The 25,560-nt window shown below is 44.1% G+C and overlaps 1 protein-coding gene across 1 annotated transcript in view; it reads right to left on the minus strand.

The window, feature by feature from the left end:
- SCAF8 (SR-related CTD associated factor 8) overlaps positions 1 to 25,560 on the minus strand; it is a 1,046,706-nt gene that overhangs the window by 239,002 nt on the left and 782,144 nt on the right. The window contains 1 exon segment of the mRNA XM_030198392.1: positions 16,235 to 16,450. Within this exon segment, the coding sequence (XP_030054252.1) occupies positions 16,235 to 16,450 (216 nt within the window).

Here is a 25,560-nt window from a genome sequence, read left to right on the forward strand (position 1 = left end):
TAGGCTCCTCCTGCGTCTCCAAATTAAAACGGATGGCCGCAGCCACCTCCCTAACAAAACCAGTAAAAGAGGGAACCTCCGGAGCAGATTTTTGTCTTTCTTGAGGTGAGGGATCAGAAGGGATATCATATGACTCTACCTCTGAGAAGTAATGTGGATCCTCATCTGATACGCATGAGCAGTTCCAGTCAGACTTCTCTTTCTCTTGAGAATCAGGAGACTGAGTATGCACCAAACTCGATCTAGTGGAACAATGTCCACACTCCAAGGAGCAGCGAGGTGAAGCCCTTCTCTCAGATTGCGGGGAAGCTTCCTCCCCCAATGTCAGAGGAGTACCATTTGTGCAGGCCTTGTCTCTGACACCCTGCAAGATGCAGTGTCAATATTCTGGGCACCAGCATCAGTGGAGCCACAGGGGGGGCCTGGGGCTGTTTAGCTGAGGGCACAAGCACCCTCAATGTCAAAGCAGAAGCTTCCTGCAGCACCTATGCCAGCTCTGGAACCGCTCATCGAGGGCAGGCATCAGCAAAGGCATGGCAGCCAGGTGGAGGCAGTCTGAAGTCATTGGTGCCAAACCGGTGAATCGGACCTGGCCGCTTGATGACTGGTGCACTGGCACCTCTTTCAAGGAGGAGGAGCACAACTCTCGATGCTGGCACTTCTTGGGTATCAGAGAGTCCAATGGCCCAGTGTTCCCGGCACGGTGCGTTGAGGAGGACCAATGCTTATGCTTCCTGGGCTTCCCCCGATGCATACAGCCTTGATCCCCCAGTACCGATGACGCCTAAGAATCTGAGCATCTCGCTGGTGTCGGGCCTGATGTTGACCAGTCCCGGGGAATGCTAACAGCGCCTGGCATTGAGACAGGTGGAGATCCACTCAATACTGGTGCACTCCCAGTGGTTACTGGTGTCAGAGCAACCATGGAGGTCAATGTCACTGGTGCGAAAAATGATTATCCAGCTTTCGAAGAGCCAAAAAGCTTCTCCTGTTGAGCCAATCACACTCCATTTCCTGGCCAGCATATGACGACATTGATCTGGCCCAAGGCATCCAATGAACCAGTTGTGCGGGTCCGTAAGTAAAATAACACAGCGACACTTAGTGCACTGCTTGAAGTCACTGGGAGCCTTCTGTGATATCGAAAAAGGAATTTCGGCTAAATTAAACTTAACCTTAAACAATTAAAAAAAAAAAAGGGGGGGGGGAGGGATTCAAACTGAGGTCTGGGCTGCAGTCTAAGAATGCATCCACTCACAAAAAATAAAGGAAACAAAAAAAAATCTGATTTGAAAAACTGGAGTTACTACTTATGGCTCCAGTACACTTTTTCTTCTTGGTACTGTCCCTTCCTAATCTGTTTCTCTATCTGAAACCACTGTACACTGCAGGAACACATTGCCCACCCTCTGTATTCATCATCTCACCATCTCTTTTTTCCTCTTCCTTTTTCTCAGCTCTCAACCTTCAACATTTCCTTCCTTCCATTCATCCATCTCCTTTCTATCTGAGTACATCTTGCCTTCGTCGCTCTCGTCATACCTCTCCTACTCTTCTCCGGGGACATAAATCCCAATCCTGCTCCTCCACATCAGCTCTCATCCAATTTGTGCAAGTCACACCGTGATATCTCCAATCTAATTTCTATTCCTCTCCTCCCCCCCCCTTCCCTGCCTTTCTCTTGCGCTCTGTGTAATGCCCGCTCTGTCTGTAACACACTTTCCTACATCCATGACCTCTTTATCTCTCGTACTCTCCATCTGCTTGCCCTAACTGAAAATTGGCTTTACCCTGAAGACTCTTCTTTAGTCGTGGCCCTATGCCATGGAGATGATCTTTTCTCCCATACTCCTCACCTGGTTGGCCGTGGAGGTGGTGTCGGGCTACTACTTTCACCCTCTTGTAGATTTCAACCTCTTCTTCCACCTCAGTCTCACTGTTTTTCTTCCTTCGAAGTCTACTCCATCCGTCTATTTACTCCTCTGCCTCTCCGAGTAGCAGTCATTTATCGACCCCCTGATAAGTCCCTTTCTTCCTTTCTCACTGACTTTGATGCCTGGCTTTCCTTCTTTCTTGAACCGTCATCTCCTTCTCTCATTCTTGGGGATTTTAACATTCATGCTAATGATCCCTCTGACTCTTATGCTTCTCAGTTCCTTGCTTTAACATCCTCTTTCAATCTTCAACTGTGCTCCACTGTCCCCCCCTCACCAGAATGGCCACTGTCTTGATCTTATCCTCTTCTCAAACTGCTCACTCTCCAGTTTCTGTGCCTCAACTCTTCCCCTCTCTGACCATCATCTGATAACTTTCACACTTAAACACATAGTAACATAAATGATGGCAGAGAAAGACCCGCATGGTCCATCCTCCCCAGTCCCGTCAAATCTTAACCAATACATTTAGGAATCTTCAGGCTATTGACTCTTCTACTCTGTCCTCCAGTGTTTCAAATCTCTTCTGTACCACTATGTTATCCAAGTCTGTCAATGAAGCTGTCTCTTCCTATATAATACTATTCTCTCCTCTGCTCTGGATACTCTAGCTCCTCCCATTCCCCGTTCTGTAAAACGTATCAAACCCCAGCCTTGGCTGACCTCTAACATCCACTACCTACGTTCCTGTGCCCGCTCTGCCAAACGCCTTTGGCTGAAATCCCGTGCCCATGCTGACTTCATACTTTTCAAATTCTTGCTGACCTCCTTCCAGCCTGCTCTTTTACTTGCCAAACAGGACTATTACATCCAGTTGACAAATTCTCTTGGCTCAAACCCTCAACGTCTCTTTGCCACACTGAACTCTCTCCTCAAAGTGCCTTCACCTCCAACTTCCCCTTCACTTTCTCCCCAAATTCTGACTGAGTACTTTCATGATAAAGTTCACAAGATTAAACTTGAATTCTCAACCAGGGTCACCTCCACCTCTCCTTTCCTTAGTCCAACCTTCCAACCCCTGCCTCCTTTTCTTCCTTTTCTGAAATCACTGAAGAGGAAACGACACATCTTCTTTCCTCCTCGAAACTACCTACCTGTTCCTCTGATCCTATTCCCACCTATCTACTTAACACTATCTCTCCTACTGTCATCCCTTTTATCTGTCATATCCTCAATCTTTCACTTTCCACTGCGACTGTTCCTGATGCCTTCAAACATGCCGTAGTCACATCACTCCTTAAAAAACCTTCATTGGACCCTACCTGTCCTTCCAACTATTGCCCCATCTCCCTTCTCCCTTTCCTATCCAAGATACTTGCTGTTCACCGCCGTTGCCCTGACTTTCTTTCATCTCAAGCTATTCTTGATCCACTTCAATCTGGCTTTCGCCCCCTTCATTCAACTGAAACAGCGCTTGCTAAAGTCTCCAATGATCTGTTCTTGGCCAGATCCAAAGGAATCTATTCTATCCTCATCCTTCTCGATCTATCTGCTGCTTTTGACATTGTGGATCACAGCCTACTCCTTGATATGCTGTCCTCAGTTGGATTTCAGGGCTCTGTTCTTTCCTGGTTTTCTTCCTGTCTCTCCCAGCGTACCTTTAGTGTATACTCTAGTGGATCCTCCTCTACTTCTATCCCACTGTCAGTTGGTGTACCTCAGGGATCTGTCCTGGGATCTCTTCTTTTCTCCATCTGTAATTCTTCCCTTGGTACTCTGATCTCATCCCATGGTTTTTAGTATCATCTCTACGCTGATGACTCCCAGATCTACCTCTCCACACAAGAAATCTCAGCCGAAATCCAGGCCAAAGTATCAGCTTGTCTGTCTGACATTGCTGCCTGGATGTCTCAGCGCCATCTGAAACTAAACATGACCAAGACTGAGCTTCTTATCTTTTCCCCTAAACCAACTTCTCCTCTTCCCCCATTCTCTATTTCTGTGGATAACACTCTCATCCTTCCTGTCTCATCAGTTCATAACCTTGGGGCCATCTTCGACTCCTCCCTCTCCTTCTCTGCACATATTCAGCAGACTGCTAAAACCTGTCATTTCTTTCTCTATATCACCACCAAAATTCGCCCTTTCCTTTCTGAGCACACTACCAGAACCCTCATCCACACTCTTACCACCTCTCGCTTAGACTATTGCAACTTGCTTCTCACAGGTCTCCCACTTAGCCATCTCTCTCCTCTTCAATCTGTTCAAAAATCTGCTGCATGACTAATATTCTGCCAATGTCGTTATGCTCATATTAGCCCTCTCCTCAAGTCACTTCACTGGCTTCCTATCCGTTTCCGTATACACTTCAAACTCCTCTTATTGACTTATAAGTGCATTCTCTCTGCAGCTCCTCAGTACCTCTCCACTCTCATCTCTCCCTACACTCCTCCCCAGGAACTCCGTTCACTGGGTAAATCTCTCTTATCTGCACCCTTCTCCTCCACCGCTAACTCCAGACTCCGTTCCTTTTATCTTGCTGCATTATATGCCTGGAATAGACTTCCTGAGCTGATACGTCAAGCTCCATCTCTGGCCATCTTCAAATCTAGGCTAAAAGCCCACCTTTTTGATGTTGCTTTTAACTGCTAACCCTTATTCACTTGTTCAGAACCCTTATTTTATCATCCTCACTTTAATATTCCCTTATCTCTTGTTTGTCCTGTTTGTCTGTCCTAATTAGACAGTCTCTTCATCTTCAAGTGTACAGCGCTGCGCACGTCTAGTAGCGCTATAGAAATGATTAGTAGTAGGAGAAATATACAAGTACATAAGTATTGCCATACTGGGAAAGACCAAAGGTCCATCAAGCCCAGCATCCTGTTTCCAACAGTGGCCAATCCAGATCACAAATACCTGGCAAGATCCCCAAAAAGTACAAAACATTTTATACTGCTTACCCCAGAAATAGTGGATTTTCCCCAAGTCCATTTAAAAACGGTCTATGGACTTTTCCTTTAGGAAGCCTTCCAAACCTTTTTTTAAACTCCGCTAAGCTAACCGCATTTACCACATTCTCTGGCAACGAATTCCAGAGTTTAATTACACATTGAGTGAAGAAATATTTTCTCTGATTTGTTTAAAATTTACTACATTGTAGCTTCATTGCATGCCCCCTAGTCCTAGTATTTTTGGAAAGCGTGAACAGTCGCTTCACATCTACCCGTTCAACTCCACTCATTATTTTATAGACCTCTATTATATCTCCCCTCAGCCGCCTTTTCTCCAAGCTGAAGAGCCCTAGCCGCTTTAGCCTTTCCTGATAGGGAAGTCGTCCCATCCCCTTTATCATTTTCGTCGCCCTTCTCTGCACCTTTTCTAATTCCACTAAATCTTTTTTGAGATACGGCGACCAGAATTGAACACAATATTCGAGGTGCGGTCGCACCATGAAGCGATACAAAGGCATTATAACATCCTCAATTTTGTTTTCCACTCCTTTCCTAATAATACCTAACATTCTATTTGCTTTCTTAGCCGCAGCAGCACACTGAGCAGGTTTTTTTTTTTTTTTTTAAATATCTTTATTAACGCCAAGTGCAGGATTACATAACATTGTGTTTCCTTTCAAAGTAACCTTGGTCGTAAACCATATACATAACACGTCAAATCAAACTCTATTTCAACTATGACTCTTCCCTGTAGCAACCAATTTTCCCTCAAACAGTCACATATTCGTTAACCACTTCGAGGAAGAACCGTATCCGGCATCTGACTTTTATTGTTGTATATCCCGCCTCCCTCCTCCACTCCTCCTAAACCTCCCTCCCCTTCCCCCTTTCCCACGTCTCCAGGAATGTCTACACCTAATAGACCAAGGGTTTAAAAGGATCACCTAGCGGGTCTGCCCCCTTAGCTGTCTAATAGTATGTGTTCCAAATGTCTCGATATTCTTTACGCCTCCCAGAAGCAGTTAGCAAGTATTGCAACTCAACCCATTCTGCCATTTCCTTCATTAACTGGTCCCAGGATTGCAGGATACACTTTTTAACCAACAAAGAAGCTAAAATTACAAACTGGCATTGTGCCTCTGATAAACCCTCCTTCCTTAACTGATCTGCTTCTCCCAGGACCAGTGCGGGATAAGACCACTCAAAAGTTCTCTCTATAGTTTTTTCCATGACCGTCAGAGAGTGATGCCATATTTTTGCTAAGGCCTGGCATTACAAAAAGGAATGGAGAAGTGAGCCCACTCCCCCCTGACATTTTACACATCAATCATCCTCCCATAATCCCATGACCTTTCCCCTTTGTCGGGTAATATGCATCCTATGAAGTATGTGGAATTTTATATCCTGTAGTGCCGAATTAGGTGTAATCCTGGGAACATTCTCAAAGGCCTCCCCCAAACGTTCCTGTGTTACCTCCTCTCCCAGTATATTGCTCTATCCAGAGGCCAGCCCAGCTAGGTTTTGAGCCCCCCCAGAATCAACTATAATATGGTACCATTGGGAGAGCCCATTTAATGATGCCGGCATAGCTAAAAACACACTGTCAGTGGCCGTGAATCTTAATGGAGAATCAGTCTCACGGGTTAACTTCTGGTAATGATCTCGTATCTGTAAATATTGGAAGAACTGTTTATTGGTAAGGTTCCATGTCCGCCTAGCCATCTCAAAAGACGGGAAAGTCCCATTTCCAGTAGGTGTCCTATGTATCTGCATCCTCCTTGAACCCAAGACTGAAAGGTGCTCTACCCTCTCCCCGCTGGAAAATCCGGATTGTCAATTAAGGAAAAAAAGGAGTATCCCTTTCCGGCTCTACCAATCACTCCTCTCCACCATTTCCATGCTTTCCCCATAGCCAGTAGAAAAGGGTTCCTATGGATACCTGTCCCAAGCTCCAATTTATATCCCCTAAATACATAAAACACATCGAAAGGAGCACACCAACTTTGCCAAAATCCGGGAAGAGCATATCTAGTGGACATAGTATGACATTCATGAATCCACCGCATCATCGTTGCCACATTATATAATCTCAGATCAGAGAGTCGGAGTCCCCCCTCTCGCCTAATTCGGGATAGCTTAGCGAAAACTATACGAGGGCGTCTATTAAGCCATATAAATGAGCAAACTGTGCTACGGTATAATGTGTCCTCCCGCCGAGTTATCCACAGTGGCAACATCTGAAGTGGGTATAGCAACTTGGGCAGGAGTACCATTTTGACCAATGCTATTCGACCTCTAAAGCTTACCGGGAGGTCCTTCCATTGTGAACATATTCTCCTTACCACTTCTACCTTTTCTATAACATTTTTCCTATACATCCACACTCCTAGTCAGAACTCAGATATACTCCCAAATATTTGATCCCTGTGCTCGCCCAAATTAGAGGAAAGTTCTCCAGGGCTGTACTGTGGCATGGGGATGCAACAGCTAATGCTTCAAACTTCCCAAAGTTAATGCGCAGTCCTGCAAAAGCCCCGAATTCTCTGATTATCACTATTGGCAGTGATTCTCTCGCGTTGTCTAACAACAACAACGTATCATCAGCAAACATATTAACTCTGTATTTAGTGTCGCCATCTTTATGCCCTTCACTCTCCCCTCCCACCTTATCCGCGCAGCCAATGGCTCTAATGACAGCACGAACAATAAAGGAGAGAGGGGACATCCCTACCGAGTACCTCGCCCCAAAGATTTACTGGGCGTGAGGGCCTCATTAACCAACAACTGGGCCGTCGGATTACTGTACAACACTCTAATTCAATCTAAAAAGGCCCCTTTAATACCAAACCGCTGTAGAACCCAAAAGAGATAAGGCCATAGGACCTTATCAAATGTCTTCTCCGCATCCAAACTGGTAAGTATCGAATCCCCTGGCCTACGCACGCCTTCTCTCAATATGCGACATACTTTCAATATGTTGGCTGACGCAAATCTACCTTTCACAAAAACCTACTTGGTCTTTATGCACCAGCAAGGGAAGAAATTCCCCCAACCATGCTGCCAATACACTTGCTAGTATCTTGAGATCTTGATTAATGAGGGAGATAGGCCTACAGGAACCCACTAGCTCTGGGTCCTTCCCTGGTTTTGGTTAACACTGTGATGAAAACATGAGTTAACGTTGGGCCCATAGATTGAGAGTCCCGAATATCCTCACACATACCAACAAATGCAGGTACGCACCGACCTTGTAAAATTTTGTAGAACTCTGTGCCTAAACCATCTGTTCCCGGAGCCTTTGCTAATTTTAATTGTTTGATAACCGCTTGTACTTCCTTGCCTGTTATGGGTGTATTTAACTGATCTGCCTGCTCTCTAGACAGATTTGGTAATTGCAAAGATCTGAAGAAGTCTTCACTGGAAAAAGAGCCCGAATCATACAGAGATGCGTAGAAGCAAGAAAACTCTCTTTGGATGTCCTCTTGGGACGTAATGCTAACTCCCCCTGCACCTTTCATTTTAGTAATGTAACTCCTTCCGGAACGCTGCCTTACCAAGGAAGCCAAGAGTTTCCCTGTCTTGTTCCCCCATCTGTGAAGGCCATATTTGTATAATTTGATACTATACTGGGCGCAGGCATTAAGCAAAGTCTGCATCTCCTTCCTACAATCCAAATACAAGAACCTGTACTGTTCTACTTGGTGCGCCATATATCGCTGGCGGGCCTCCCCTAACCGTTTCTCTGCAGCTATTATATCTTGATCTCTTTTCTTACGGGTCGCTGCAGCAAATGCTATAATTTTTCCTCTGATAACTGCTTTAGCTGCTTCCCAGTACGTTCTCGCCCCTACATCCTCTACCTGGTTCTCAGCCTCGAAATCTGACCACGCCTTTTTCAGACAGTCTTTAAACTCATCACTTTGATACAGTGCAGGATTCATTCTCCACTGAGCCGGCGCGTAATCCGATATCACAGCCTCCCCAATCATTGCTTGCTGTACCCGTCCCATTAACTCTCCTGAGACCAATACATAGTCTAAGCGGGCATGTACCTTATGGGGGTGAGAGAAAAAAGTAAAGTCTTTCTCCTCTTCATGCAAAAGGCGCAATGTATCCAGCAATGCCAGTTCATCAATTAAATAATTGACTCCCTTATGGAGATGATCCTTCAGGGGTTGGCTAGGCAGCTGACAATCAAAAGATGGATCACTAGTTATAGTTACATAGTAGATGACGGCAGAAAAAGACCTGAACGGTCGATCCAGTCTGCCCAACAAGATAAACTCATATGTGCTACTTTTTGTGTATACCCTACCTTGATTTGTACCTGTCCTCTTCAGGGCACAGACCGTATAAGTCTGCCCAGCACTATCCCTGCCTCCCAACCACCAGTCCCGCCTCCCACCACTGGCTCTGGGACAGACCGTATAAGTCTGCCCAGCACCATCCCCGCCTCCCAACCACCAGTCCCGCCTCCCACCACTGGCTCTGTCACAGACCGTATAAGTCTGCCCAGCACCACCCCCGCCTCCCAACCACCAGCCCCTCCTCCCACTATCAGCGAGTAGTCGTCTAATGTGGCCAGCTTGGAGCGAATTTGTGTAAAAAATTTGTGAGAGTAAACATTCGGTGCGTACAAACTACATACGGCTATTCTTACCCCCTGTAACGTCCCCGTGACTATTACCCACCATCCTTCTGGGTCTGGAATAATTTCGTGAGGTGTAAATGCCAAGGCCTTTTTAATGAGCACAGCCACTCCTTTGGCAGTCACTATAGGATGCTGAGTACACTTCTCCAACCCAGTCCCTTCTTAACTTAGCATGTTCATTTTTACTTAAATGGGTTTCCAGCAGTAATGCTACATCAGCTTTCAACCTCTTTAAATATTGCAAAAGTCTCGTTCTCTTAACAGGGGAGTGGATCCCATCAACATTTATTGTCATGACTCTCAGATTTGCTAAAGACATAAAGCTTCTTGGACCATAGTTCTCCAGAAAATCCTTTTTATGTACATCAGGTGAGCCCCCCAGCTAGGCCCCTCCGACCTCCAATACCTTTCCCAGAGCTTCTGCCTTATTATATCCCTGGTATGTTCGTCTTTACCTGGAGACCAAATCCATACCCCCCCCCCCCAGCCCCTCCCCCTCCGCTACCTCCCGATCCTCTCCCCTCCCTCTGAAATACCCCAACTCGCCATCCACCACAACCATCTTATAACAAACTCCCCCACATTCATACTCCACTCCCCTTCCAACCTTACCCTGCTCCCCTTATCTTCAAACCAGCCTCTCCCTCCCCCCCGCAACTCCTCAAAATAATTGGTTCATTCCCCAATTGTTTAACATTCAACTATATCATCACATCTCAGATGGAGGGATCAAGATAGTAAAGGCTTCTGTCAGGCAAAACATAAAACAGAACACAACCGCCAGCCACCTTAACTTGCCTCCCCCCACTCCTCCCCCCAAAGGCCGTGTGGCCAGCTCCACTGTCCGTTTAACTGCAATAACACTTTGAAGTCTTTGCTGTGTCCCGCAAATATGTCCTTCATTAGTCTTGGGTTCATTTATTCACTCAGCTCTGGACACCCAGACTCTGTACATATTCCCGCTTTCTGATCACACGCGCCGCGCCGTCTTGTTCCAGAACTGTCGTTCCTTTCAGCCATTATTCTTTCTGAATTTTTCCCACAAACTTCTTAAGATCCATCGGGTCCATGAAAAAGAGAGCCTTATTATCATGCTGTATTCTTTTGTCATATAATATCTTGCATTGCTGACCCATTCTCCTTCTCTGCTCTGACACTCGTGCTGAATAATCCTGGAACAGTAATATGCGGGTTCCCTTATATTCCAAAGCTCTGCTCACTCGAAATGCCTGCATGAGCTGTTCTTTATCTGCATAGTCCAAGATTTTAGCCAGAACCAGTCTCGGGCGCTGCTCCAACACGATGCACTCTTTCCACCCGCATCATGCCCTTGGACTGGTCGATTTTCAGCTGCTCAGGCAGCCATCGGGCAACAAAGTCCCGAAGCTCCCCGTCCTTTACCGACTCAGGGACGCCGATTATTCTTACATTGTTGCGATGACTTCTGTTCTCTAAATTGTCGGTGAGTTGTGACAGCTGCTTTGCCAGAGTTTCCACCATTTCTACTCTCCCCTCTAAGGCCTCTGACCTGTCTTCTTTAAAAAATCGGCGCTACATTGGCCACCCTCCAGACTTCTGGTACCACACTCGATTTTAAGGATAAATTACATATTTCTAACAATAGCTCTGCAAGCTTATTTTTCAGTTCTATCAGTACTCTGGGATGAATACCATCCGGTCCAGGAGATTTGCTACTCTTCAGTTTGTAGAACTGCCCCATTACATCCTCCAGGTTTACAGAGAATTCATTAAGTTTCTCCGACTCGTCAGCTTCGAATACCATTTCCGGCACCAGTATCATTCCAAATCTTCCTTGGTGAAGACCGGTGAAGACCGAAGCAAAGAATTCATTTAATCTCTCCGCTACGGGTTTGTCTTCCCTGATTGCCCCTTTTACTCCTCGGTCATCTAGCGGTCCGACCGATTCTTTTGCCGGCTTCCTGCTTTTAATATACCTAAAAACTTTTTTACTATGTGTTTTTGCCTCCAACGCAATCTTTTTTTCGAAGTCCCTCTTAGCCTTCCTTATCAGCACTTTGCAATTGACTTGACATTCCTTATGCCATTTCTTATTATTTTCAGTTGGTTCCTTCTTCCATTTTCTGAAGGACTTTCTTTTAACTCTAATAGCCTCCTTCACCTCACTTTTTAACCACGCTGGCTGTCGTTTGGTCTTCTGTCTTCCTTTTTTAATACATGGAATATATTTGGCCTGGGCTTCCAGGATGGTATTTTTGAACAGCATCCACGCCTGATGTAAATTTTTGACCCTCGCAGTTGCTCCTCTAAATTTTCTTTTCACTGTTCTTCTCATTTTATCATAGTCTACTTTTTTAAAGTTAAACGCTAACGTATTTGATTTCCTATGTATACTTACTTCAAAGCTAATATCAAATCCAATCATATTATGATCACTGTTATAAAGTGTCCCGGCACCATTACCTCCCGCACCAGATCATGCGCTCCACTAAGGACTAGGTCTAGAATTTTTCCTTCTCTCGTCGGCTCCTGTACCAGCTGCTCCATACAGCTGTCCATTGATTTAATCAAGGAATTTTACCTCCCTAGTGTGTCCCGATGTTACATTTACCCAGTCAATATTGGGGTAATTGAAATCACCCATTATTATTGTGTTGCCCAGTTTCTTCGCGTCCCTAATTTCCTTTAACATTTCTGCATCCATCTGTTCTTCCTGGTCAGGCGGAAGGTAGTACACTCCTATCACTATCCTTTTCCCCTTTACACATGGAATTTCAATCCACAGTGATTTCAAGACGTGTTTTGTTTCCTGCAGAATTTTCAATCTATTTGATTCAAGGTTTTCATTAATATACAATGCTACCCCTCCACCAATTCGATCCACCCTATCACTACCATATAATTTGTACCCTGGTATGACAGTGTCCCACTGGTTTTCCTCCTTCCACCAGGTCTCAGAGATGCCTATTATATCTAATTTTTCATTTAATACAATATATTCTAACTCTCTCATCTTATTTCTTAGGCTCCTGGCATTCGCATATAGACATTTCAAACTATGTTTGTTGTTCCTATTTACATCATGCTCAGTACTTGGCAGTATTAATTTGCAATCTTTTGTCTGATTTTTATTTTTATTTAAGGACACCTGATCTACTACGGTCTCTTTTGCAACCTCACTATCAGGATACCCTATCTTCCCTGTTTTGGTGATATCTTTGAAAGATACCTTATCCCGAACCATGCGCTTTTGATGGACTGTCGGCTTTCCCCCCATTTCTAGTTTAAAAGCTGCTCTATCTCTTTTTTAAATGCTGATGCCAGCAGCCTGGTCCCACCCTGGTTAAGGTGGAGCCCATCCTTTCGGAATAGGCTCCCCCTTCCCCAGAATGTTGCCCAGTTCCTAACAAATCTAAAACCCTCCTCCCTGCACCATCATCTCATCCACGCATTCAGACTCCAGAGCTCTGCTTGTCTGTTGGGCCCTGTGCGTGGAACGGGTAGCATTTCAGAAAATGCTACCCTAGAGGATCTGGATTGAGCTTTCTACCTAAGATTCTAAATTTGGCTTCCAGAACCTCTCTTCCACATTTTCCTATGTCATTGGTACCCACATATACCAAGAGAGCTGACTCCTCCCCAGCACTATCTAAAATCCTATCTAGGTGACGCGTGAGGTCCGCCACCTTTGCACCAGGCAGGCAAGTCACCGGGCGATCCTCACGTCCACCAGCCACCCAGCTATCTATATGCCTAATGATCGAATGACCAACTACAACAGCTGTCCTAACCTTTCCCTCCTGGGCAGCACTTGGAGACATATCCTTGGTGCGAGAGGATAGTACATCCCCTGGTGGGCAGGTCCTGGCAGGAGTACTTCCTACTTCACCAGGGTGATGCTCTCCTTCTAGGAGACCTCCCTCCTCCAAGGTAGTACAAGGGCTACCAGACTGGAGGTGGGACTTCTCTACAACATCCCTGTAGGTCTCCTCTATGTACCTCTCTGTCTCCCTCAGCTCCACCAAGTCTGCTACTCTAGCCTCAAGAGAACGGACACGTTCTCTGAAAGCTAGGAGCTCTTTGCATCGGGCACACACATATGACATCTCACCAACTGGGAGATAATCATACATTTGACACTCAATGCAAAAGACTGGATAGCACCCCTCTTGCTGTTGGACTTCTGACTTCATCTTAGTGTTTTTGAGTTTTTCAATAATTTAAAACTTGCTACAGTATTAAGGATATTAGCCTAATATAAAAGTGTCTTTTAGATTATATAGTACTAGTAAAAAAGCCCCGTTTCTGATGCAAATGAAACGGGGGCTAGCAATGTTTTCTTCTGTGTGCATGTGGGAGTGTGTGTGTCCCTGCCCTCTGCCCTCTCTCCCCTCCCCCCCTCTGAGTCCTTCACTGTTACAGAGCCAGCGATTTGATTTCCTGCTCTGCTGTTTCCTTCACTGACTGTTTGTGTTACAGAGAGGGCGGGGCAGACACTCATGGGGAAACCGGATATCTCTCCCCCTTCACACTTCCGGCTGGAGGCTTCATAGAACTTTGGTGTTGCCTTTTATATAGAGAGATATTGTATGATTTATTTAGTGTTTCCTTCTTAGATGGTAATGAAATGTATTTAAAACTCTGTAAGAGCACTCCTTACTCCTAATTACAATAACTGACTATAAATGAAGAGTTGTCCAAGGGGTGGGTGGGAAGACTAAACTGGATCCTGCAGTGCCTGCTAGATTCTGTTAATGCTGTGGTACAACGTTTTTAAAACTAAGTGGAAAAGACTATGGAGATTAGTTGATAAAATTTGCTTTTTATATTTTTATTTGCCTAACACTAACCTACAATTCCTCTTTTAAACCCCAATCTTTACGTTCCCAAAGCACAAAGCAAAATAGTGTTCACTTACCAGACAAATGTCCTCTTCTCTTGGAACTTCTCAGAAAGAAAGTTCAGTGGGACCTTTCCTCTTTATATAGTTTTGAATCTAAGGGGCCTCTTTTAAACAGGCTCTTTGAAGCTGATTCAGCAACCCATGCAACTATTCTACTTCCCCACAACTTAATTAACACTTAATTGAGGTCGCTGGATGAGCTACCTCTCCAGCAGCCAAGGAACAGAAAATAACTGCCTTTTAAAGGCAGGGAAGGGAAAACAGGAGAAATAAATAAAGATGATGATTACCCGCTAGGGAAGGCAAGCACGATCGTGAAAAAATGTTTGAAAAGCACAGCAGGAGAAGACTACTCAAATGCATTCTCTCAGCAGAAAAAGAAAAAAGAGATTGAGGGATCCGCGCTTGAGCAGGAAGGCACCAGTGCATGTGCAATGGGATGCTGGTAGAACTTTCTTTAGTGCTAGTGATTTAGCGTCCACACCGGGGTTCAGTCGGATGACATCTCCCACATGTGGGAATAACACAGCCTGCTTGTCCTTGGAGATTACGTACACACACTGGGCTCATTTTTGAAACAGAAAAACATCCAAAAAATGGTAGAGGCAGATGGACATTTTTTTTCACAAAAAAAGTCCAAATCACTATTTTCGAAACTCATTTTTAAGATGTTTCTATGCCGTTTATCTTAATCTCAAGAGGGCATGTTGGAGAACTGTTTTGGGCAGGACTGGGATGGGCTTTCGATTTGGATGTTTTTTTGTGATAATGGAATATTGTAAAAATGTCCAGGGCAAAAAAATAGGACTTTTTGGCTAGACCTGTTTCTATAACAACTAAGTGACAAAAAGGTGCTGACCAAATGACCACTGGAAGAATAAAGGTAAGACCCCTCCTTAATCCCCCAGAAGCAATGACTCCCTCCCACCATTCCAAGAAATGAAAGGGACAGCCCATACCACCAGGCTCTATGACAAGTGCAGATATAATAGCCATTTCTCTTAGATAAGCAAGCAAGTCCCTAGAGTAGCCTTGTGGTTGATGCACTGGATAGTAGAGAAGGGAACCCAGGCCCATATCCCACGCTAACTGGTACACTTGTGGTATAGAGTGTGAGCGCCCCAAAAACCACAAAATACATATTGAATCTAGATATAGGTGACACCTACAGGCTAAGGGCTATTGTAGTGGTGTACAGTACATTTTTTTGTTTCTTTGTTTCAATGATTATTTTATTTTCATCAAGAAACAGAATAATGAACCATATTAACAGCTCAAGTACATAGTTATATAGACAACAAAAAGTTGACAATATTTTGCCAGTTATGTTAACATTATTCAAGTGTACAGTACATTTTTTGCTATTCCTGGAGGGCACACCATACAATATAAGGGTGTGGTGATGTGATGTGTACCTGGGGCCTTTTATGTGAAGTTAACTGCAGTGCCCCCTAAGCTGCCCCACTGCTCTACTGGGATGTCTGTGTGACCAGTCCAGTAAGATTACTGGCCCTCAGACATCCCAATGGGTTGTCTTTGTGTGTTTTTCCCTTGGACGTTTTTTGTTTGAAAATGGCCCTTAAAGAAAGATTCACAGAGCACAAAAACATCTAAAATAGACCAATTTTAGAACCAAAAAGATAAGACATATTTCTGGTTTGAAAATGACCATGCTTCGCACTGAATTTTTGGACTTTTGTTTTTGCAAAACATTCAAAATTGGATTTGAATGAGTCATCGAAAATGCCCCTCATTGTCATTTTTGGTTTGATAACGACCATGCTTCACACTGGATTTTTGGACTTTTGTTTTTGCAAAACATCCAAAATTGGATTTGAATGAGTCATCGAAAATGCCCCTCATTGTCATTTCTTACCTAAAGCAGCAGCACTCTCAGTAGAAATAACACGATGATCTGTCAATTGGAGTCCTTTCTGTTCTGGCTCTGCACGACTGCTAGAAGGATTATAAACATGTCCAGTCGATACTGTTGGAGTAGTAGTCGTGCCAGAAATAGAACCAACAGGTAGAAGGAGGTTACTGAAATCTTTCATTGTCTCTTGAGCAAAAGATAATGGAGGCTGTGTGAAAGCTAAAAAGGAAAACAAAAATAAAATATACATATGAGCCCAAGGTGTGAATATTTGTGTTCTTTATTACAATGGATGCACAGAGGTATTTCAACCTAGTCAACTCGGAACAACTGCTAAACTGTAGTTCTAATTTTAACATTAATTGTATGCTTTCAAAAAAGAATAATGATGAAAAGGTCTTTTATAGAAGATCAAGTTTTTTTTCTAAACACTATGAAAAATATATCAGGGAGCCTTGTATAAGCGTATCAAGTCTTGAATAGTTCAGATGGCAATTGTTAACATTTATTTAATACTATAAGTATTTGGCTGACAACTTTCCTCTGCTCCTTTTAAGTTTCTAGCAACATCAAAACCATTCCTTACTAGGATTACTGTATCACAAACCTTTGTGTGTTGCAAAGTGGTATTCTCCCTGCCCCCACCCACATTTTAATCCCTTGAGCAGCTAGACCAGGAACTGTAGTGACATTTTGTTGACTGAGGGGCACAGACTATGAATGCCTCTGAAACTTGGCATAAGTGTATTCTTGTAGCCATCTGATGTCACCGTTGAACAGTAACAGGCATTCATTTCTCATTTTGGCAAGGAGTTGAAAATACTCCTTTGCAGGACCATCAGCCTTGACTCATCTGAGAAACAGAAGCCAGGGTTCCTCTAAAGTCTCGATTCTCCACATTCCTTACCGCCCCTCCAACCATGTGTCTCCTCAACATTTTCTTTCCCACCATGTGTGCTCTCATTATACAGCCACTGAAGCCTTCCTACTAGTACTGTTCAATTTACGATTCATATTGATTCGTCAATCTGTTTTGGGTGAATAGATTTGAATCGACTCAATTCAGAAAAAAACTGGGAGTCTCAATTTGGGACTTCCCCACCTCCCTCCCGCTGTCACCAAGCCACTGCTGCTGTTTCCTTCCCTCCCACTTGCTGTCACCCAAGCTGCTGCAGCTGCTTCCCTCCCTCCCGCTGTTAACCAAGCTGCTGCTGCTGAGGGAAGCAACAGCGACAACAACAAGAAAAAACTAACTTATTCAGGGCCGGTCTCCCTATTGGCGCAGGCTGCCGGCTCTCCCAGGAAAAGGAGGAAGTGACAACAGGGGAGCGAGATCGGCAGCCGCATCAATGGAGGGTCCTTGCAGTCTCTGTTTTCCCCTCCACCACACAGCCGTCATCCCCATACACTCAAAACAGAGCAAACCAACCTAGGAGCTGCTGCATCCAAGTCATTCTTTATTGTTGGTAGCATTTTTATTTAATTTCACTTATATTTTCAAACATGCCAGCTTGTGCACAATACGGATGTACACAGAGAAAGTATAATAATGGAATAACATTTCATTGGTAGGGCAGTAATTTGTTATTATTTATTTACTAGTAAAAAAGGCCCGTTTCCGAAACCAATGAAACGGGCGCTAGCATGTGGTTTTTTTTGAGTGTGTGTGTGTGTGTGTATGTGTCACAGAGTTATTTTGTGTGTGAGTGTGTGAGGGTGCGGTGTGTGTGCAGGTTGTTGATGTGTGTCTTTTTTTGTTTTGTTTTTTGCTTGGGGGTTGGGGGATGTGCTGTGCTGTGCTGGCAAAGTGGTTTAGATTGGTGTGTGGCTTTGACGGTGTGTTTCTGTTGTATTGTGTGTGTGTGGTTTTGTCTGTCAAGGAGGTTTGTGGAGGGGGGTCTTTCTGTTGGTGAAATGTAAATGTGGTTGTAGGGGGGTCAGCCTTTGTTGAGTGGTTTTTTTTCCATGTTTTTTTTTTTTGTGTTGTGCTGAGGCAGCAGTGTTGTTTTAGATGGGCGGAAAGTAGAGGAGCACGTTCTTTGTCTGTCGGTATTTTTTGGCTGTTTCAGGGCTGCTGTAGGGGAATGCTGGAAGAGAAATGTGCTGTTGGAAGCAGCACCATCTTTTTCCATTGGGCTGGGGTTCTGGGCATCCTGGAGGTGGGTGACAGCTTGCCTGAGGACGGGGATGGTTGTTTTAAGTTGGCGGAAGGGAGAAGGGCACGGTCTCGGGCCGTCGGGGGGTGATCCGGTATGTTTGGTCCATTTCAGGCTGGCTGCAGGGGAATGCTGGAACATTTATGCGCTGCAGGAATCAGCACTGTCTTTTTCCGGGTGCTCGTGGAATCCCCGAGGTGGGAGACAGCTTGCCTGAGGCTGAGGATGGTTGGGCACGTCCTTGGCCGCTTCGGCAAAAGGGGAAGAGGAAGGGGGTGGGGAGTTACCTGCAGCCGCCTGAGAAACCATGTATTCTTTGTTTGTTTTGTATTATTAGTTTGCATTTCTGTTGAAGAAAGAGTGGATGCTTTTCGAATTATGGAGGTGGTGCGTCGGTGTGCGGTTGTTTCGTTAGTTTGGCAGCCAGTCTCCAGCGATTCCTAGGCAGGGAAGGAGTACTCCTCCCCCTTCCTTGGTCGCTGTTTGCTGCTGGCTGGGTCACGGGTAATCCTTCCAGCTGGACCGCAGCTTGTCCTGTTCACCCACGTCCCAGATGGTGACGGGCACGTTGTTTTCCGGCTCTTCTGACTCCATATCAAGCGATCCCAAATGTAGTCTGTGCTATAGGCCCTCTGGCACTCTTTAGTACTGGCATTAGGCATTTAAAAATTTCTCCCCCCCCTCCCCCGGTCTATTTTTGCACATACCCACAGCAGGAATATTCTTCTCTCGTTCTAGCGGTGGTTCTGTGCTCTCCGTGCTGCACAGATAATGAGCCATTCTGCTGGGGAATGCTCCTCCCTTATTATCACGTAGTTTCCTCTGATTGGTCCGTCTTACGTTGCCTAGTGTTGCCTGGGAACGGTGTTGTGATGGTCCTTTGTGTTTCAGAATGTTGAGGGTGTTTTTTCTGATTGGTCCGTCATGCGAGTGAGGGGCAGAGAGACATGGTCAGTGATGTGGCTTCACCACCATGAATCCATGAACCCTTCAGTGAGTGACTGAGTGACTTCAGAACGTTGTCTTCAGAACGTTGAGGGTGAGTTTTATTATAGTAGATTAGGATTTATTTACCGCCTTTTTGAAGGAATTCACAAGGCAGTATACAATAAGAATAAATCAATGTATCATTTGGAGGGGCTGATCATAGGGACAATCCTAGAACACGTTATATATCACAGAAAAAAAAAATCTCTGCACGAATATATTTATTTCTTCAAGTCTGGTTGTAAAAGGCAATTTCTTGGGGGGGGGGGGGGGGGGGAGGGGTTCATTGTTGTCTCCCAGGTGTGTGTTTCTATTTAGATGACAATAACGAAGTCGAAGTCAAGCTTCCTAATATGATTTTATTTATTGCATTTGTATCCCACATTTCCCCTCCTTTTTGCAGGCTCAATGTGGCTTACAATACATCATGATTAGTGGAAATACATAAGAAAATAGACATGTAGAATTGCAGAAAGATCTTGGGTAACATGATGATGGTAAAACATGGTAGTAGTTTAACAAGAAAATTTTGTAATACTGTTCTGGGTTTCTGTGTAGGAGTTCACGTTTGTTGATCTTGCGAGACTGGGAGAATGGGCGTGCAAGTGGCAGATGAAGTTCAATGTTGACAAGTGCAAAGTGATGCATGTGGGTAAGAGGAACCCGAATTATAGCTACGTCTTGCAAGGTTCCGCGTTAGGAGTTACGGATCAAGAAAGGGATCTGGGTGTCGTCGTCGATGATACGCTGAAACCTTCTGCTCAGTGTGCTGCTGCGGCTAGGAAAGCGAATAGAATGTTGGGTGTTATTAAGAAGGGTATGGAGTCCAGGTGTGCGGATGTTATAATGCCGTTGTATCGCTCCATGGTGCGACCGCACCTGGAGTATTGTGTTCAGTACTGGTCTCCGTATCTCAAAAAAGATATAGTAGAATTGGAAAAGGTACAGCGAAGGGCGACGAAAATGATAGTGGGGATGGGACGACTTTCCTATGAAGAGAGGCTGAGAAGGCTAGGGCTTTTCAGCTTGGAGAAGAGACGGCTGAGGGGAGATATGATAGAAGTGTATAAAATAATGAGTGGAATGGATCGGGTGGATGTGAAGCGACTGTTCACGCTATCCAAAAATACTAGGACTAGAGGGCATGAGTTGAAGCTACAGTGTGGTAAATTTAAAACGAATCGGAGAAAATTTTTCTTCACCCAACGTGTAATTAGACTCTGGAATTCATTGCCGGAGAACGTGGTACGGGCGGTTAGCTTGACGGAGTTTAAAAAGGGGTTAGATAGATTCCTAAAGGACAAGTCCATAGACCGCTATTAAATGGACTGGAAAAATTCCTCATTTTTAGGTATAATCTTGTCTGGAATGTTTTTACGTTTAGGGAGCGTGCCAGGTGCCCTTGACCTGGATTGGCCACTGTCGGTGACAGGATGCTGGGCTAGATGGACCTTTGGTCTTTCCCAGTATGGCACTACTTATGTACTTATGATCTTTGTGATATGCCTTGTCAAAGAAATGAGTCTTCAAAAGTTTGCGGAAGTTAGTTCATAGATCGTTTTCAAGTTACGTGGCAGTGCATTCCAGAATTGTGTGCTCAAGTAGGAAAAGATTGAAGCATGTGTTAGTTTATATTTTAGGCCTTTACAGTTGGGGAAGTGAAGATTAAGGAAAGTGCGGGTTGATTTTTTAGCACTCCTGGGTGGTAAGTCTATCAGGTCTGACATGTAGGCTGGGGCATCTCTTTGAATGATTTTGTGAATTAGGGTACATATTTTGAACGTGATGCGTTAAGTGGTAGCCAATGTAGCTTTCCTTGTAGGGGCTTAGCGCTTTCATATTTTGTTTTGCCGAATATGAGTCTAGCTGCAGTGTTTTGAGCTGTTTGAAGTTTCTTGATTATTTGCTCTTTGCAGCCAGCGTAGAGTGCTGATTTTATAACAGCATTTTCTCTATTATCCAAAATGCGAACATAATTATAATGTTAATAAGTTTTGAATGTTATCTATTGTTCCTCTTCACTGTATTTCTAGTTGTGGCACAGTATATAAGTCAACAAACCAATGGACTGCATCAAAAGAAAACAGCACGTGGGAACTTCCTCCTTTTGTTTTGTGGAATGCAGTGGTATATTATAAAAATGCACTGCCTTTTTTTTATTATTACTCTTTCACAGAGAGCTATTGAATAATGAGGGAAGGGCTTCCTTCATGCAGAAGTTCAGTCCTTTATCCACTCCTTACATGCCTTTTTTTGTTGTTGTTGTTGATCTGTGTTAAAGATTTTCTTTAAAAAAAAAAATGTCATTCAGCTCTTCTTGCTTCTCTGCTTTTTGGGTGAAGGAAGCAGCTTTATGGCAGGAATATTTTCAGATTTCCTCTCTGCCCTCAGATTCGTGACTTTCTGGCCCTTTGTCCCTCAGGCTCAAGGAACTGAGCTGGACTGCATGTTACTTCTGTAGGTCTGAGTCTATGGGCCCCTATGTTTCAGTTAAGCTGAATCGAATCAAATCGAACTGAAAAACCAATTCATATGAGCGAACTGAATCGAAACATTTTTGAGTGAATGAGACAGCTCTACTTCCTACTACTGCTGTTTTGCACTTTGTATCTTTTAGGAACAAATTGTTATGTTAGATACATCTTCTATTCTGCAAATATCAGATTTTGGTGTAATGCGGATTACAATAACCAGGAGAATACAATCTTCAGACTCCAGTCGTAACTAGATAACAGCAATTCTAAATAATAAAAGTAGACAATGATCCTAATTTTGCCATTATACTAATGTAGGTTATTTAACAGATCCTATATATTTAGAAAACAAAAAAGTCTTAGGAGCCTTTCTGAAAGCCAAATAGTCAACATACAGATCTCCAGCGGCAATGAATTCCATGCCGAGACAACTTGGTAATGCAAGGATGGGCTCCACCTTAACCAGGGTGGAACCAGGCTGCTGACATCGGCATATAAAAAGGAGATCGAGCAGCTTTTAAACTAGAGACTGGGGGAAGGCCGACAGTCGCTAAAAAGCACATGGTTCAGAATAAGGTATCTTTTAAAGATATCGTCAAAACAAGGAAGATAGGGTATCCCGATAGTGAGGTTGCAAAAGAGAACGTAGAAGATCAGGTGTCCTTAAATAAAAATAAAACTCAGACAAAAGATTGCAAATTAATACTGTCAAGTACTGAGCATGATGTAAATAGCAACAGCAAACATAGTTTGAAATGTCTATATGCGAATGCCAGAAGCCTAAGAAATAAAATGGGAGAGTTAAAATATATTGCATTAAATGAAAAATTAGATATAATAGGCATCTCTGAGACCTGGTGGAAGGAGGATAACCAGTGGGACACTGTCATACCGGGGTGCAAGTTCTATCATAGTGATAGGGTGGATCGAACTGCTGGAGGGGTAGCATTGTATGTTAAAGAGGGTCTTGAATCAAATAGATTGAAAATTCTGCAGGAAACAAAATACATCTTGGAATCCCTATGGATTGAAATTCTACGTGTAAAGAGGAAAAGGAAAGTATGAACAGACAGATGTAGAAATGTTATCGGAAATTAGGGAGGCTAACAAACTGGGCAACACAGTAATAATGGGTGATTTCAATTACCCTGATATTGACTGGGTAAATGTAACATCAGGACATGCTAGGGAGGTAAAATTCCTTGATCAAGGACTGAATTATAGAGCAACTGGTACAGGATCCGACAAGAGAAGGAAAAATTCTAGATCTAGTCCTTAGTGGAGCACTCCGTCACGGGAACAAACAAAGTTGACAGAGGCGTGGTGAAGGCGGGACTGGGGCATGTTTATCGGCCGAGCAGAGATGGGCACCTTCGGCCGATAATCGAAAAAAGAAAGGCGTTTTTAGCGCGAATTTGGGTTCTTTTTTTGGGACCCTTTTTTTTCACGAACAAGTCCCAAAAAAGTGCCCTAAATGACCAGATGACCACCAGAGGGAATCGGGGATGACCACCCCTGACTCCCCCAGTGGCCACTAACCCCCTCCCACCAAAAAAAAAAAAAACTAACAAATTTTTTTTCCAGCCTGTATGCCAGCCTCAAATGCCATACCCAGCTCCACCACAGCAGTATGCAGGTCCCTGGAGCAGTTGTTAGTGGGTGCAATAGACTTCACCTAGGTGCATCCAGGCCCATCCCCCCCTACCTGTTACACTTGTGGTGGTAAATGGGAGCCCTCCAAACCGCCCCCAAAACCCACTGTACCCACATCTAGGTGCCCCCCTTCAGCCATAAAGGCTATGATAATGGTGTAGAGTTGTGGGCAGTGGGTTTGGGGGGAGGGATTTGAGGGGCTCAGCACCCAAAGGAAGGGAGCTATGAACTTGGGAGGTATTTTACTTTTTTAAAATTTTTTTTTACTTGTTACAAGTGCCCCCTAGGGTGCCCGGTTGGTGTCCTGGCATGAGAGGGGGACCAGTGCACTACGAATCCTGGCCCCTCCCACGACCCAATGCCTTGGATTTGTTCGTTTTTGAGCTGGGTGCCTTCGTTTTCCATCATCGCTGAAAAACGAAACCGCCCAGCTCAAATCCGCACACATCCGCTGCATTTCCCCGGCATAAACCGTATTATCGAAAAAAAAGATGGCCGCCCATTTTTTCAAAAATACGGTCTGTCCCGCCCCTTCACATACCCGTTCTCGGACATAGACGCCCATGGAGATGAGCGTTCGTGTTCGATTATGCCCCTCTATGATAAAATGAGATGAATGGTGGAAAAAAAAAAACCTTAGAGAAGCAGATGCGAGGGTCAAAAAATCACATCAGGTGTGGATGCTGTTTACAAATACCATCCTGGAAGCCCAGGCCAAATATATTCCGTGTATTTAAAAAGGAGGGAGGAAGACCAAACGACAGTTGGCATGGTTAAAAAGTGAGGTGAAGGAAGCTATTAGAACTAAAAGAAAATCTTAAAGAAAATGGAAGAAGGCACCAACTGAAAATAATAAGCAGCAGCATAAGGAATGTCAAGTGAAATGCAAAGTGCTGATAAGGAAGGCAAAGAGGGACTTTGAAAAAAAGATTGCACTGGAGGCAAAAACACATAATAAATTTTTTTTTAGGTATACTGAAAGCAACAAGCCGGCAAAAGAATCGGTTGAACTGCTAGATGACCGAGGGGTGAAAGGGGCGATCAGGGAAGACAAAGTCATAGCGGAGAGATTAGATGAATTCTTCGCTTTGGTCTTCATCCAGGAAGATTTGGGAGAGATACAGGTGCCAGAAATGGTATTCAAAGCTGAAGAGTCGGAGAAACTGAATGAAATCTCTATAAACCTGGAGGATGTAATGGGGCAATTTGACAAACTGAAGAGTAGCAAATCTCCTGGACCGGATGGTATTCATCCCAGAGTACTGATAGAAATGAAAAACGAACCAGTGGAACAATTGTTAATAATATGTAATTTATCTTTAAAATCAAGTGTGGTACCGGAAGATTGGAGGGTAGCCTGATATTTAAAAAAGGTTCCACTGGGGATCCTGGAAATTATAGACCAGTGAGCCTGACGTCGGTGCCGGGCAAAACAGTAGAGACTATTATAAAGAACAAAATTACACAGCATATTCAAAAGCATGGATTAATGAGACAAAGCCAACATGGATTTAGTGAAGGGAAATCTTGCCTCACCAATCTAATACATTTCTTTAAAGGGGTGAACAAATATGTGGATAAAGGTGAGCCAGTTGATATTGTGTATCTAGATTTTCAAAAGGCGTTTGACAAAGTACCTCATGAAAGACTCCAGAGGAAATTGGAGAGTCATGTGATAGGAAGTAGTGTCCTATTGTGGATTAAAAACTGGTTAAAGGATAGAAAACAAAGAGAAGGTTTAAATGGTTAGTATTATCAATGGCGAAAGGTAGATTCCCCAGGGGTCTGTGCTGGAACCGCTGCTTTTTAACATATTTATAAATGATCTGGAGATGGGAGTAACTAGCGAGGTAATTAAATTTGCTGATGACACAAAGTTGTTAAATCGCAAAAGGATTTCATGTGAGCAAGAGCAAAGTGATACATGTGGGAGATAGGAACCCGAACTATAGCTACGTAATGCAAGGTTCCACATTAGAAGTCACCGACCAAGAAAGGGCTCTTGGCGTCGTTGTTGATGATACGTTGAAACCCTACACTCAGTGTGCTGCTGCTGCGG

The sequence above is a fragment of the Microcaecilia unicolor genome, chromosome 3 (genome assembly GCF_901765095.1).
Source record: "Microcaecilia unicolor chromosome 3, aMicUni1.1, whole genome shotgun sequence".
Lineage (NCBI taxonomy): Eukaryota > Metazoa > Chordata > Amphibia > Gymnophiona > Siphonopidae > Microcaecilia > Microcaecilia unicolor.